This window comes from Pterocles gutturalis, unplaced genomic scaffold, assembly GCF_000699245.1.
Source record: "Pterocles gutturalis isolate BGI_N339 unplaced genomic scaffold, ASM69924v1 scaffold7237, whole genome shotgun sequence".
Taxonomy (NCBI): Eukaryota; Metazoa; Chordata; class Aves; order Pterocliformes; family Pteroclidae; genus Pterocles; species Pterocles gutturalis.
Genome location: NW_010115516.1, coordinates 5,256 through 21,600, shown reverse-complemented (window position 1 = coordinate 21,600; position 16,345 = coordinate 5,256). Strand labels below are relative to the sequence as shown.

The following is a 16,345-nucleotide window of genomic DNA, read 5'->3' as shown; positions in this document are numbered from 1 at the left end:
GAGGGCAGATATTTAGTTTAGAAAGTGGCTTTTGTGGTAAATATTGTAACAGTGAATTCCATGATCCCAGATCAGTTCCTGTGAAAGCACAGACTACCCAAAGAAGCAAGAATGCAGAATTGTCAAGGCGCTTCCACTAACCTCCACACGCTTTAGATTTGGGACAGAAAGAGTTTGTGATGAGGGATACAATTAAAGAACTAAAGACTAGCCAGACTTGCAGCAGGATTAGCACTGGAGTGCTTTTATTTTGGGATCATCCAACAAATCAAGGAACTGTGTCATTTTACTAAAGGACATTTAACTGACCTCAACTTGATCAAGTACAATCCGGTGTAGCTGACAAACAGGGCTAGGGAATGTTTTTGCTAGCTTCTACAGTAGTTTTATGAGATGCTTCACATTAGGAGAAACTCCTTAGAGATAATTTGAGAGCCTGGGGAAATCAGCATTTCTCCCCGTGTACCTCAGCACTAAATGGAGCAGTGAACAATCTCCTCTCTCCTCGTATTCTGCCAGACAAATCATCCTCAATTTGGTTCCAACATGTTTATTAGTGCATATCACCTATTTTGCCCCAAAATACTTCCTTGTAAGCCAACTTCCAGCTGTGATGACAAAAATAGTATTAAAAGATGGGAGAAGACGACAGGGTTGTTTGTTTGGTATAAGGTCGTGAAACAGAACAGCTTTTCGAGATTCGAGATTTGTCTTAAGCGGCTGCCTCGCTTCTGAACAAAAATAATGGCAAGCTACAAAAGTAACGGTTTTCATTCTAAAACAGTTAGAAGAAAAGAAAAAAGATACACATGGCTAGATAAACATAGTAATACTACATTCAATTAGTTGCCCAGTTATTCTCTTTGATACTCAAATACTGCATACAGCAACACAGCATATTTACATCCACACCACTACTACTTACCAATGTGGTAAGTGGGTTTTGTAAATGGTGGTGTCTAGGTGACTACCTGAGAACCTGGCTGGGGATGACAGGAATAGCTGGGAGACAGGAATTACAGACACAGAAGTCTCATGGAGCTTTGAAATAGCAAAAATTAGGAGAATTTGAGCTCTGGAGCCGGAAGACGGGCCAAACACTTAGGAAAATGGTTGCTCTGGGGGAAACAGTCTGGAGGAAATAAGACTTTGGAGAGCAGAAACTCTGGGATGAGATCACCAAGGGGTGATACTGTATCTGACACTGTTAAAAGTGGGAGTCTCCACCTATGTGTTGCTGCCTCAAGGCAGGACAACTCTCCATTCTTTTTTATCACAGTACTGCTTAAAAGAATAGTAAGGACACTTGATGAAAACGTCCAATATTGACAGCGTATGTTGGAGATTATTGACATTATCTCTCTCCTTGATCATAACATTTCTGCTAAATGGTGAAAAAACATGAAAAAGTTAGTAATAAATTAAAATGAAATGTATATAGAATTTTAGAAGTGTATGATGAGGTAGTTGCTGCAATATGTGTTGGGTAAACAGAAAATGCAGCTGTCTAACAACAGCCACTGAAATTTATAAGTATCCCAATAAACTCTGTTTCTTGTTGCTGCTCAGGCTGGTTTCAGTTCCCATGGAAACAGACGATGAATTGCCAAAAATGAGATTTGATGTTTTAAAATAATCAGTGATTTGAACTAGCGATTATTATGAAAGTATTGCACTCTTCTTCCAGTGAAGACGTATTATGCTGGGAGTAGGAAAAGAACATATGGCAGCTGGCAGACAGCAACAGAGTTGTTAAAACTCTTGCAAATGGTATTGGCTGCTGAATGACAACAGCAAATGCAGGTTCTTGAAAAATCATTGAGCAAAATCTAGCAAAACTCTATTTTAAAAAGTGAACAGCCTTTGAGGTTTTGGAGAAAAATACATAAAATATTGTTGTACAGATCTTAGAGTGCTTTCAAGTGCTTTTCCTAAATAAGGTCTCCTTTACACCTCTGTTTTGAGAATTCAAGGAGCCAGGAACATACAAGCTAGAAATTGCTAGATATTGCTTCTCCTGCTTTTTGAGCTATTGATTTATTTGTCAATTACACATTAGGTTCCAATCCTACAAATAAGCCACTACAAACAAAGACAACATGTTGGCAGTGTTCAGTTTTCCAGTAACGGGAGGTTAGGTCCATTGGGGACATAAGTGGGAGTCTGGATGGAGAGGGTCAGTAAGATTTTGGGGGAAGAAATTACAGAAGAGCGAGGCAGCTCATGGAACAAGCAGAGGGGCTTCTCTGGTCTTTGGAAGAGGCTGGCTGTTCTTCTCATGGGGCTTCACAATAAGATGGTGACACGAGCATGGGCTGTGCTCTCAGGACACTGGCACTCCTGCCATGGGAGTGAAGACTGTCATTCCCAGACCACTGTCTTCCCAACTCCTCCTTATCCACCCTCTCCTTCTCCTAGGATTTGTGACTATTTCCCCATCTTCTAAGTTCCTGTCTCTGTCTTTTCCGTCCTCTGTTAAGGCTGAGCACCAAAATCCACCTCTCTCCCAGTATCCACAGACTCCACACATGCACTTCTCTTGCCCCCGCTATGGATTTCCTCATTTCTCTGCTGATGGCATGTACCGGGCAGGTGGAAGGGCAGGAGAGGCAGAGATTTCCTCCAGCATTTCCCTTTCCTACCCTTTCCCCTTCCCACTGCTATGATGAACTACAGGCTGATCTATTCTACTCCTTCCCCACTCCAGTGACAGGAGCTTAGAAGGAAAAGCAAAGAGAAGAAAGCTGAGCAAGGAAGTGATGACTGCGGTCACCCCAATAAACAGGCGCCTTGTTTGCCTATGTCTAGAATTGGTCCCGACATGTAAAACAACAGATTTGTGTTATATATAAAAATAGCCACAGGCATGTATTGAGAAATAAAAGGTAGTGCTAACATGCAGCAGACAAGTAGATTTCACACGAATATTGGCAGAGTTTGACTGTTCTTTCTCACTTCTAATTGCAAGAAGCCTTGACGAAGTTTCACCATAGTCAAAAATCAGCCCTCTCATACAGATCAGATAGACCCACGAAACCTCAGACAGGGCATTTACAATTTATTTAAATTCATTTGGAATCTGTTAGATGAAGGCCAAGCACAGAACAGCTAAAGATTCCACTCACAACTACAGATCAGAGATAAGCCACAGGCAGGCTGCCAGCTTCTCCCTTTCTCTGCAGCATTAATTAATGTAAGGTCTGCTTCACATTTCCTTCCATGTACCAAATTCTTTAAATCCAAGTTGAATACTGTTAACAAAGTAGACTTGATGCAGATCAACCACAGAAGCCACAATACATCCCCAGAATGCAGAGTCCTGTGGGTTTTTTTTCTGAATTACACAACAGCTTTCCATATGAAAGTAAACCTGCCACAATAGTAGGCTTTTTAAATTATTCTACATAAATCTGTTTTATAAAATTACTAACTTATATGTCTTAGCACCTTTGCACATCATCTAGAATTCCACTAGAATCATGAGGAAAGACAGCATTTGTCCATTTCTGCATACAGTCAGAAGTACTGACAGATACATTTTATTTCAGTCAGTTTTGATTAATAAAAGTTAATTGGTAAACATAGGACATTACCTTCTGCTATATTTGATAAGACACAAGCATTTCGAATCTATTTCCATAAAAACAGAGATACGTGAGGGGTCACAGGAGATAAACTGTTCCCAGGGATTCGTGAGCAATTGCCACTTTTTAGGCATAAAGCAATAGTTTTCTTGTGTGTATTTGCTCTTTAGAATGACTGCAACACTTTTAAATAGTCTTATCTTGGCTGCATATTAAAATATTTCCTTTTGTAGACAGAGTAGTTCAAAGATGGACAAAAAACATTCTTCCACAAAAGCACATTAGTTTTTAAAGGACTAAATTCATGATTTGTCCCCAATATCATAATTAGTGCTGATTAGGAAATGCAGCAGATGTACGAAGTGGACCACAAAGTACAATGACAGTGAGACTTCATATTTACCCACCCCTAAATTGGATATGATTTTTCAAAAATAGTTCACTTTCACAGAGTAGTGCTATTAACACATTTTTCATAGTCCATATTTTCTCTCTCAAAGTACATTTGTCCCCGGAAAGCAACAAACTCATAAATCAATTTCTACTGCAAGCTATGATAACTAAATCATACTTAGAGCAAAAAGGTTTCCTTCTACTGACACTTCCATTCCCTTTGTTTTACAAATTCCAAATCTATGATTAATAAATGTAGTGTCACTTAAAATGATTTTGTTCTTTAAATCTGATAATCTTAGGAAAAACAATATCCAACAGTCAGACTTTCCTCTTAGACAGTGATCTTCAAAGTTTTATTGAAATTTACAGCCGTTGAAGATGGTGCTGTAAGATACTGAGAGCAGCTGAGGCCCCTTAAAACACAATATTAGTTCCAAGCAGCCATTCCTTGTCTGTGAAAATATATGGAATTTACAGTGCTAGGATAATGGCAGCAAGTTCCCCTGGCTTACAAAAAAATATATATTAAAAAGCCTTCTGTGGTTTGTGGTCCAAATTTGTAATGAAACATATTGGTCAAATCCCAAAATGTGCCTCACATCTCATCAGTCGGAGTGTTTCTCTTGGGAGGAATCCACTTCCAAATGAGCCTTGCTAAAAGGCATGTTCTTTGGCAGCAATTTTTTCCCTCTCTCTTCCACCCTACACACCCCGCATTCAGCACACACATGGTCCCCAAACATGACTCAGTCTTCCTCTCCCTTCAGCTAACCAACAGCTGAGATTTCACCCTAGAAGTTAAGAGGTCTGAATAAATTAATTTCTGAAACATATGTTTAAAACCTGTGGCAAACAAATTATGAGCAGAGAGAAAAACAATGAGGTTGAATCTAGACAAGTCAAACAGCTTTAGAAAATAATCCTGGGATTTGCTTACCCCGAGGTGTTAATGTTTTCCTCTACTGAACACAGTAGACAATAATACTCAAAACAGTCCACTGACAGCATCTAGGAGGACTCAAACGGAGTGCTTGAAGAGACGATGGGAGATTTCCCTGCAGCCTTTCATATGCACATGGGCCTTGGGGATAACAGTAAAATTTTATGTAAGATGATTCCTAGTGTTGCCTGTTCCTCCAAATTGAAATTACTCAATGCAGGAGTTTGGTTAAATAAATTAATAACAGGGTACTAATTGAATTTCAGTTGAAGGAAACAATTCAATGCTACAAAATATACTTGTTTTTTAGGTATTGACTTTAAAATTAATGTGGAGCCTATAAAAGGTACGATAAAAACAACTTATACATTTTTTGTCGTGTCTCTTTCTGCTGAGAGGTGTTACTCCATAACGTTAGCAGACTTAGGAGATCTGCAAACTTTTTTTTTTTTTTTTTAAGAATTACTCAGCTAATACACTGCAGAGTTGACAGTCTCTGAATTTATTGTTCACTAATGCTAATCATCACAATTTCAATTAAGTATTATCCGGTATATGTGAAAAGTAATTATGTGCAACTAACATAAGCAGTATGACAGGTTAGTATTTGTAGAGAAATGCATTGCTGTCACCAGAACGGCTCCTATAAAATGAAGTGGTGTTTGTTTTAAAGTGAAAAATGTATACATGTCACATTAAGTGAGCTGCTCTCATCAAGGCAAAACCTAATCTAATTCTAATATCAGCCCCAAATCAGCCCATAATTCCTAGATATTTTAATTTTTCCACTCTTTTAAAGACTACTTACCTACAGCTACTTTATTTTGAGACTCTCATTAATATATTTACAATTATACCTTAGCAAATGGCTAGTAAATCTGCACCAGCTTTGCTTATTTCCAAGGTGTTATGAGTATTCAGAACCACAGCAAGTCATATTTGACGGCTGCTTGTGCCTAACATATTTTTATTCCACAAGCCGACAGCACATTCAAGTCTCTATAAGAGTTAGTAATGACCACACACATTCGAATGCATAATGAATTGTTCTTACTGCAAAAAATAGATATTAAACTCATGCATACATACCTAAAGGCACTGCAATTCATCTTCCCTGTCCAGTGGGATGAAGTACATTTGTAAAGTGCTCTGGTTCATTAACAGTTAACTAAGTGACAAATGTTCACCCAGCTGAAAGGGACACCCCACAAGTACCTTTATATGCCAAAAATGAACTTTCCTGTTCTGTGTCAGACGTGATTTCACTAACTAAAGATACGAGTTAATATTCATCTAACTGCAGCTTACTAGGGGAAAAAAAATAGTTTCACTGTAAGAAAGTTAATGAAAAACAGTAATAATGTCTTCACAGTGTAAGTTTTCTTCTTAAAGAAATCAACAATAAATGGATTGATGGCTAGAGTGAATCTTGTCAGTGAAAAAGTCCTTCACTTAGAAAAAGGTAAAACAACCCTCTAAGAGTACTAAGAATTTAATTCCTCAGTACCACAACTGCAAGGCAATTGGAGACCTTGATGGTGCGACTGTCCTTTGTGCCTTCCCAAGTAGCTGGACAGAGCCCTGCCTTCCTGGAGATGGCTGAACACCTGCCTGCTGATGGGAAGTAGTGAATGAATTCCTTGTTTTGCTTTGCTTGCATGTACAGCTTTTGCTTGACTTATTAACCTGTTTTAATCTCAACCTACAAGTTTTCTCACTTTTACCTTTTCGATCCTCTCCCTCATACCACCAGGGGAAAGTGAGCGAGCGGCTGTGTGGAGCTTATCGCCAGATGGGGTTAAACCATGACACTTTTGTAAAGAAAGTTTGAAAGAGAATGTGCTTTGCTTTTAAATCTGATGAAGTACACCCAGGCAAGGCAAGCTGAAGACTTGACATCTCAGAATAGCAATTTCTTTTGATGCAGTTACCTTTAGAAAGGCTATTGTTTTCTGTAAGATGTGAGGGGAAATAGGCGAAATCATCCCATCAGTCAAGACCCTAGGTAATAGTGCAGATGTAATTCCACACTAGTCTACTTGTGTATTTGGAAAACATTAATCTGTCTAGGTGTAATGTGAAGTCTTTTCTAAAACTTCTTGGGAATTTTCATGTGAGATTCATCTCCTTGCTTATTTTCTCTTGCTGTTGATCTTTTGGTCTTCTCTTGGATTCTCCACTTCATACTTTTCTAGCACGTACACAGCCACATTCTGATGATCTAGAAACACTCTTTTAAAATATCAAGCTGAGGCTTTGGTGATAGATGATGCACGAAAGCCAAAATGAATATACATGCACACTATACTAAGCAGGGGGGACAAAACTTAAGGACTTAAATTTTTAAACACACACCATCATGTCGCACTAGCTCTGCTGCAGATTCGTTAGTTGCCTTAAGTCATAAACTATACCAACAACCCCTTGAGTATACGCAGGCCATTCGCTCCACATTCCTATATTATACAGAGATTTGTTGACTGTACATGCACACTTATTTAGGAGAAACTTGTCAAGCTATTCTTGTTTTTATCCAGGGGCTTTAACAAAATATTACAGCACCAACACCACTAAAATGAGAATTAACACACAGTTATTTGCTGCAAAATTTCACCATGAGTCAGACTACCCGTTAAACAGAATATGCAGTTTAAAAAAAATTGTTTATGTCTCAGAGAAAAATTTCTCCCAGAAAATATCACAGCCATGCACACTCACAGAGCAGAATTACCATTCTGAATAAAAAATGGTGAAACCTAAGCTATCCACCTTTTTTTTTTTTTTTTTTTTTTTTTTTTGCCAGCATAAGCAATTGACATTTTCAGCCTAATGATCAGTAAGAGGAACAGGAAATAACAGGTTTGTTACACCTGGTCATCAGAACTCAAGAATATCCACTCTGGTGAGACCCCCACCTGCAGTGCTGCGTCCAGCGCTGGGGTCTGGGGTCCTCAGCACAGGAAGGACATGGAGCTGCTGGAGCAGGTCCAGAGGAGGGTCACAAAAATGATCAGAGGGCTGGAGCACCTCTCCTATGAGGACAGGCTGAGAGAGTTGGGGTTGTTCAGCCTGGAGAAGAGAAGGCTACAGGAAGACCTTATTGCAGCCTTTCAATATTAAAGGAGGCTTATAAGAAAGATGGGGACAGACTTTCTAGTAGGGCCTGTTGCAATAGGACAAGGGGTAATGGTTTTAAACTAAAAGAGGGTAGATTTAGAGTAGATACAAGGAAGAAATTTCTTACAATAAGCACGATGAAACACTGGAACAGGTTGCCCAGAGAGAGGGTAGATGCCCCATCCCTGGAAACACTCAAGGTAAGGTTTGACAGGGCTCTGAGCACTCTGATCTAGTGGAAGATGTTGCTGCTCATTGCAGGGAGGGTTGGACTAGATGACCTTTAAAGGACCCTTCCAATCCAAACTGTTCTATGATCCTATGATTTATTAGACCTGGCAACTGTGTTAAGGAATATAAATAAGTATTAGAAAACACAAAGAACAAATAAGAGTCTTATTTGACATGTTGTATCTTTAAAACAACACATATAGTGATACCATAATTTTTTGACCATTCAGCAATCCTGCTATCTTGGCTCACTAGAAAAATATTACCACTGGAATGCTGAATAGCTGGCAGAACCCCTCCCCGTGAATGTCCTAAATACCAGTAAACAGTAAAAGAGAAAGACATCAGCATTTAATACCTTAAACCTGCTAGGCAAACCCTACTGCAGAGCCAATTAAATGACATTCCTTGAAACATCTTAAGAATTATTTTTTTCTCAGAACTACTCGTTACTTTTGATCTTTCCTATTTCTCACATAAGGACAATTCAGCACACTGTTTCCACACCAGTGAAATGAATTCATTCTAGTGGTGACAGCAGCCGTGTGTAAATAAGCATCAGGATCATTATTACGGCATAAAAATGGTGCAGTGTTAAGTACGTGTACATTAAGGCTTTTGCATGAGTTAGAATTAAGTTGACCAACTATTTAAATGAATTGTTTTCTTAAAAGTTGCTACAGATAAAATATTGGGCAATGCCTACTTAATCTGTATTCAGCAGGCACTGATGAGAAATTATTGGGTACCATAACCACCACTACTCTCCTCGTTTTTAGCACCACTTATTTCCCCAGTGTGCATACGCTGCAGCGATGTCACTCTTAGAAATCATGATTATAGCTGACAGACTAGCTGACTGATTTTCCCAAATCATTGTAAGCTTGTTTAAGAGGATTAAAAAAGCTTTATATCGATTTAGCAATACAAGGTACTTTTAATGTGTTTAAAGAGCATCCATACAAGGTGGTTATATCAATTTAACTGATCAGTTTAGCGGGTGATCCAGACAGATTGATGCATCAGTCTAACTGTATCACTTGCTAAACTGATCAGTTAAATTGATACACCTCTTTATGTACAGAAAACATGATGTTAAATGCACAAATTGCTCTACAGATAAGAAACAGGGTTCCCATAAAATATTCTTATGTTTCTCACAGTTTTATATGCATCTTCTCCATGTCTCAAGTCTACTGTATTTTTAGGGCTGCCACATTTACTTCCAGAATTTCACGGACAGCAATACGTGAGTGGATGCTATATGGTTTTTCCAATACTTTGAGGGAGCAGCAGACATACTGCACATCGAGTGCACTGATGATTGGTATGTGTACCATAAATCTGTCACTTCCTGAACTTATCAGGCTTACTATTTGATATGTATCAAACTTCCAAGGAGGTTCACACTTTCAGCATGTGTACTTCTACTGCAAAAGTTTTCAGAAATTCCTATACAAGCCAGAAAAATGTCCTTAAGTTCCTTTCAGAAAAAATATCTGACCAGGGAAATAAAATAGATGTGGAAAACTTTAGGTACATTTAACCCTTACTACAGAACAGAGTTTGGCAGATTTCCCATTTGTAAGCATCACCACAGTGCTATGAATTACCAGTGATTTTACCCTAACAATCCCAACAGGGCAGGAGTAAGAGTAAAGCACAGCATATGAAGATCAGGATTTCATATTACCAAATCTTTTCCCAAACTGTAAGAGAACTCACACAAATCTCATTTTCAGACATTGCATGCCTGCATAGGTCACTCTGGTCTGTTGCCCAGTGATAGTTCCCAAGAAGCTGACTGCTACCTGGATAACAAGGCTTTTTCACCATCTGCAAATTTTTGATTTGTGTATTCTCAGCATTGACAAAAGAAAATTTGTAATGTGGCAGGAGTGGAGCTAGTGGATTCTTAGTGGTTAATAACTCAGGATTTGTCACTTAGCTCTCTTCAAGAGATTGCCCAGAAACCCACTGTTTCATCTTCCAGCTTGTTTCCCATCAAATTACTATTAAATTATTCATAAATTATTACATAGTTGCTTCACATCCCTGCAATACTAATTTTAACAGTTTCAAAGAGCCTGTAATACTAGCTTTCAGGTTTAAAAAATGCACATAGGCAGCAGTAAAATACATAGTACGGATTAATAAAATTAAAATCCAAGACCAGTCTTCCTTTTCTAATATAAACTCTAAAGACTCACCACCCCTTCTGGAGCTCAGCAATATCCCATTACCATCAGTTGCTAGCACATGTATCCCTTTGGACACATGAAAATATAATACACATAAAAATAACCACCAACATTCTTGGCATTTCAACAGTTTCCTAATAAATTAGGCAAGTAAAAAAATATTTTATCTACATTTTTTAATGTTACAGCTAACCCCTTCAGTCTCTAAATAAAACTGTGCAGGTAAAAACACAGGATGGCTTCATAACTGTTTCAGGAAAAGATAAATGCGCACACCTTGAGATAATAACTAATCAAAGTGCAAGTACTGTGCCGTTAGTGGGTGAGCTGCTGATTAGTCAAAAAGAAATAAAACTGTCATTGCAGGCTAAAAAAGGAAAAAATAAGCAATATTTAGAATTTTATCATGAGGAAAATAGTATAACATAGTACAGTATAGCATAATTCCATGTAAAAAAAAATCAGACTTGTTTTAAAAAATAAAAATTGCAGTATTCATTAAGTTACTCCACTCAAGTAAACGTAATTGAGAGATGAGCATTTACTTTCCCAAAATGTATCATGAAAATGAATAGCATGAAGGAAGCGCAGACATTCTGCGTATCTACTCCCTTATGCTGCATCAGGACCATTAAAATCACATGAATTATTTTGTCAAACTGCTTAGGAAGTTCAGAGACGGTCTTAAAATAGTAATTTATCTCAAAGTTGGTATGAGCAAGGCTCCTTTATTCTCTTTAAACCTTAATTAGTGTACTTAAAATGTAAGTTGCTTATCAAATGTAATTAATCATATTTTAGGGTGGGGTATTTTGAGCTTTAAAATGACTTACATTCTGCTGCTTGGTATAATCTTGTGCCCGTCTCTGAACCATGTCACTTGTGGTCTTGGATAGCTGAGTATGTGCAGGAAGTTTAGAACTGCAGCTTGTCCTTGAGTCACTGTTTTTTTCTGGTTCGTGTCCATGAAATTTCCCATGTCTGCAAAGAAAAAAATTATACTGAGAGTCCTGGAAGTTCTTGTCTCTCTTCCCATTTCTTTTCAGTAGACAAAGAAACAATGGTGTTTTACAACAGACGTTGGCATCGCTATAATTAGTCAATATGACACAACAGACCATGAGACAGTGTTGATAAATACAGATTTACAAGAGCAGTAAGGCAAAAGGCAAAGCCAAGTGCTGCTGGTGCACACAAGAAGAGCATCAGTCAGCAGTACTGCCTGGCCTCAGTGTTCTGCAATGAGTGAGTCCTTTTTAACTGAAAGTGACATTTTAATTGAGGTTTGGTGGTTTTTTTTTTTAATAAATCCTTGTACAATATAAAAAATTCCTGTGCGGTGCAAATGAATGCAAATGGTTTATATAACGTCACAATTTTTTTTTAATCCTTTTATCCATAGCTGGATCACTTGTAGTCAAACCAATATACAGTCAGACCCACGAAAGTAAGCCATGACACCCAAACAGCCACCAGAATAACAAGGCTATAGTCACGTTGGTAGTTAGTAGTTCTGGCACTATGCTACAATTTAAAAAGTGGATCTAAATCTCTGACATTTACAAAAGCATCAGTAGCATTAAAGAGTGGCTTTTAACAAAAATTTTAATGGAAGAAAGAAAACTACTGTTGCAGAACCTCTGTCTCTGAAGGTTTTATTTCATGGACAACTTCACAGATCTATGGAGTCCTTGTAAAAATTCAGTGAGCGTTTTCTTCTTTTGCCGTTTGTATCACATTCCTATCCATTAAAATAAACAGGGCTGTAGATAAACAGGGCTGGAGGCTCCTACTTATTCACCCTCCAGAGAACTTCTATGCATTTTAATTTGCTTTAAACCAAGAAGCTGACACACACAGAGAACTACTCTGCCTTCTGACACTGCATTCCTTTTTTTTTTTTTTTTTAAGGACCACAGGGTTCTTTACAAGTTCTCTGCTGCAGAGAGGGATGCACAGGACATTGAAACACAGCAGACTGCTAGCAGGTCTGTGGAGAGCAGGAGATGAGAACAGACAGAACAAGAACAGAAATTAAAAACACATGGTATTTTAAAGAAGCTTTAGCATCTTGGTGATTTTCAAGTTATTTATTCAGACATAATCAGCATTGTACTTCCCCTCTTGCTCCACATTTCTTACAACTGTAATCAGATCATCTACTTGAAAAGGAGTTTCAAACCGCGTAGGTGGATCTCATTAACTTCACTGTCTTATGATTATTTTAGTCTTTACAATCCCAGAGTTTTTAAGCCCATTCTGTAATTAAGATTTACTCAGCAGTGTTCTCACAACTATCTGTTCCCATTTGGTTCAGTACCACGTTAGCGTGTGTGGAGAACATTTTTTAAACTATTTAACTAGCTCCCTGCTACTTCAGAGATCCAGGACGTGGAAAATACCTCAGATCTTTCTCAATACACATTGTAATTGTGCCTTTCAATTTTTCACTAGAGATCCTGAGCTTAAGTGTATTGGGAATCATCCTCTATCCAGTGGTAAAAAAAGTTAATTTCCTGGGATCTTTACATCATTAGCTCCCAGGATCTCTGAAACAATATCACTGAGAGATCCAACATCACATTACTGATATTACTGACATTACAGGCACAGCCACATCATTTACTGTAATAGAATAAAGTGGTGAACATGATACCAAAACTTACATAGTAACATTTGCAACTGTTTTTATTTTAAAATACACAAAATTCCATGCAATTTCCTTCACGATATAGTGACTAACTTGAATAATTTCCTTGGATTTGGGTTTCTAATAAATAATTCAATTTATCAAGTGACATTTACTACTACTGAATTGCCAGTTATTGACCCTGGGGAAGAGAAATTTGATCCATGTAACACATCGTTTACATGCAGTATACTAATCTGTCTTTTTATTTTCTTTTTTATTTTTACTTTGAAAAAAGGACAAGGCCTAATTTTATTCCTATTTCCAGACAAGTTATTTGGATTATATTTTTTATATGTTAAAAAAAGAAAATTAGAGTATGCAATCATTTCTTAGGTCATGTTAACTAACTCTTGAGAAAATCAGTTTAACATTTCCAAATGGAAGTCAGATATCAAATTAGAGGTCAACTCTGAAAAACTCTGTGTAGTACAAACTAAAGAGGTACAAACATTGGGGTGTTTGGTGTAGAAATGTGTTGAGAACAGACTTTTAAAGTTTGGTTAGCAAGGTTTTCGCTGCAAAACAACTGCTTATTTTGCATCGCAAGAATTATGATCTGAAATCTTCATGGACCTATCTCCACCATAAAGTTTTCTTTCAGATATCTTCTTATGTCTTCCGGGATTTCATTTTTTGTTTTGATTGATTGCTTATTTTGTGCTATATGGCCTTTCTTAATTCCTGCACATTCAGGGAAAGATATAACAACTTCCTCATGCTACAGCTATCTCCAAACTATCATCTGGCTTTGATGGCTTTGAATGGCTCAAAGCTTATCTCCACCATAAAGTTTTCTTTCAGATATCTTCTTATGTCTTCCGGGATTTCATTTTTTGTTTTGATTGATTGCTTATTTTGTGCTATATGGCCTTTCTTAATTCCTGCACATTCAGGGAAAGATATAACAACTTCCTCATGCTACAGCTATCTCCAAACTATCATCTGGCTTTGATGGCTTTGAATGGCTCAAAGCTTGCTCTGAAGACTTAATGGTGCACTGCTTTGAACTCTTTCTTTCCCAGAAGATAACTAGAGAAGGTGCAAAACTTCTTGCAATGCAATAATTTAAAAATTTATTAAATATGATATCTAATAACTTTTCAGACTAGCAAACGTTACTGGTATGTTGGATTTTACCCACAAAGAGAATCGGTCAGCTAATGAATCACAGAATAGCTTCCATTCAAACATACATGCCACTTGAACTTCAGATCTCCTCTGCAGCAACGCCCCCATCCTGTTCCGTACGACACACCGATAAAACCCAGCATCAGACCTCTGCAAAGCTGGGACGATGTACCTGTAAAATAAAATGCAGAATTATAGTGCACTTCCTCCTAAGGGCAGATCAATGCTACTTTATGGGACATTTCTTATTTCTCCTCTAATATTTTACACATTGACTCAAATGGTTATTGTATTTTTTTCCTTACAAACAAGGCCAGGCTGGATGAGGCTTTGAGCCACCTGGTCTAGTAGGAGGTGTCCCTGCTCATGGCAGGGGGTGGAACTGGATGATCTCTAAGGTCCTTTCCAGCCCAAACCATCCTGTGATTTTCATATAGTCTCTGGTCTTTGGCTACAATATTGTCTGTTCTATACAAATGAAAAGAATACTTGGAACACACAAAATATCTTTCAGTCTTAAGATCTACATTTCATAAATACTAATTAGCTCTCCACACATTCTCTTGGAATACAGACTTAAATGTTTTCCATAGTTTTATCTACCCTCATGCATTAGGCAAAGACACCTGGTATTTTGTTCATAAGAAGATTACAACCTAAACGTAGGCATTAGGAACACTTGCAAGAAATATCAAAGCCCTCCAATGAAAAAAGATGTTCACTACACAGTGGGACCCTGCAACTCAGAAGAACACTGGAAAAGACACAGCGCGCTGCACATTGTGTTTGTTCTGCCCTTCACCATACTTCAGAAGTTACTTAGCCCACTAATGCTCACCTTCCCTATTCAACTATATCTGATTACTCAACATGAAAATGAGCTGATAGGCACAGTTTTAATGTGAATCAAACACACGAATAATATAGATAATCCTGCATTAAACAAACGTTAATCAAAGTGGATATTCCCCCGGTCACCTTCTGGAGATACTACGGTAGGATTAATGAAAGTCTTTATGAAAAGATATGGAAAAATAAAACTGCTGAATTTTAATCTTCTAAATTTAATTCCACTAAAAGAAAGCATCTCCTCTCATATTCACACATGCTGTACACACCCGCATACCGAGCTTAATATCTGAATAGGATCAGACAGCATCAAAACAAAGGAGGTAGAAGAAATCTCGTTTAAGTGATAAATGAAGAGTGTAATCACTGCATTATCATTGTAATTAAATACACTATAGCAAATAGGTCAGACAACCAAATACAGTGAATTAGAACAGAGCCCAACACCACGGCCAAATTTTAGCTATTTCCTGTGATTCCCAGGAGACCCTGGCTTCCTAAGTATATGAGTTGTAGGCAGCTGTGCTGTCTGTCTGTCTGTCTCTGTGCCTAGAGATGACTCCTCCTGACCTCCTTTGGAGCAACCAGCAAATTTTCTCCAGTGATTCTGACAATTTGTACTGGGAAGATAAGGAAGACTCAAAACAGTGCTGTTTGGGGGTAGTAAACCCGACAATCAGCACACCAACACTTGCAGGCCAGTGAGTATATAACCCAGAATTAGCCATGCTTCCTCTTGCCTGGTGAGTCTGCCATAGGAAACAGAGTGAGAAAATAGGTGACAATACAAGGCACAGGATAGAAATCAATAGGACACAAGCCTTCCATAGTTCCTTACAGAATCATTTCCTTCTCTGGCAGGCAGATGATTGTTGCAAATCATCATTACCAAAAAAAAAAAAAAAAAAAAAAAAGTTCTGACAAATGAATATTGACAAGTGATTTCTACACTTCATTTTACCAAATAGTTTATAGCTTAACAAGCTTTTCTTCCTCCTGTAAAGATTTAGTATTGTACTTGGCTAACATTTATTCCTGTGCTTGTCTATTAAATAGAGCCAAAATTAAAGGCTTCTTTCCTTGGTATTCATCCATACTAAGACAGTAATACAGAGTTAGTTTTCCTGCCACTAGGACAAAACAAATCAATTAGATCAGAAGTGTCCTACTTCGGTTTCCTTTTATGACTTATTAATATTTCAGCAGG

The 16,345-nt window shown here is 37.8% G+C and overlaps 1 protein-coding gene across 1 annotated transcript in view; it reads right to left on the bottom strand.

The window, feature by feature from the left end:
• SDK1 (sidekick cell adhesion molecule 1) overlaps nt 1–16,345 on the bottom strand; it is a gene marked incomplete at its 5' end in the record, with an annotated part of 281,508 nt that overhangs the window by 260,544 nt on the left and 4,619 nt on the right. Inside the window, 2 exons of the mRNA XM_010075218.1 lie at nt 11,303–11,450; nt 14,355–14,461. Coding sequence (XP_010073520.1) covers nt 11,303–11,450; nt 14,355–14,461 — 255 coding nt within the window. The remainder of the gene's footprint in view (nt 1–11,302; nt 11,451–14,354; nt 14,462–16,345) is intronic.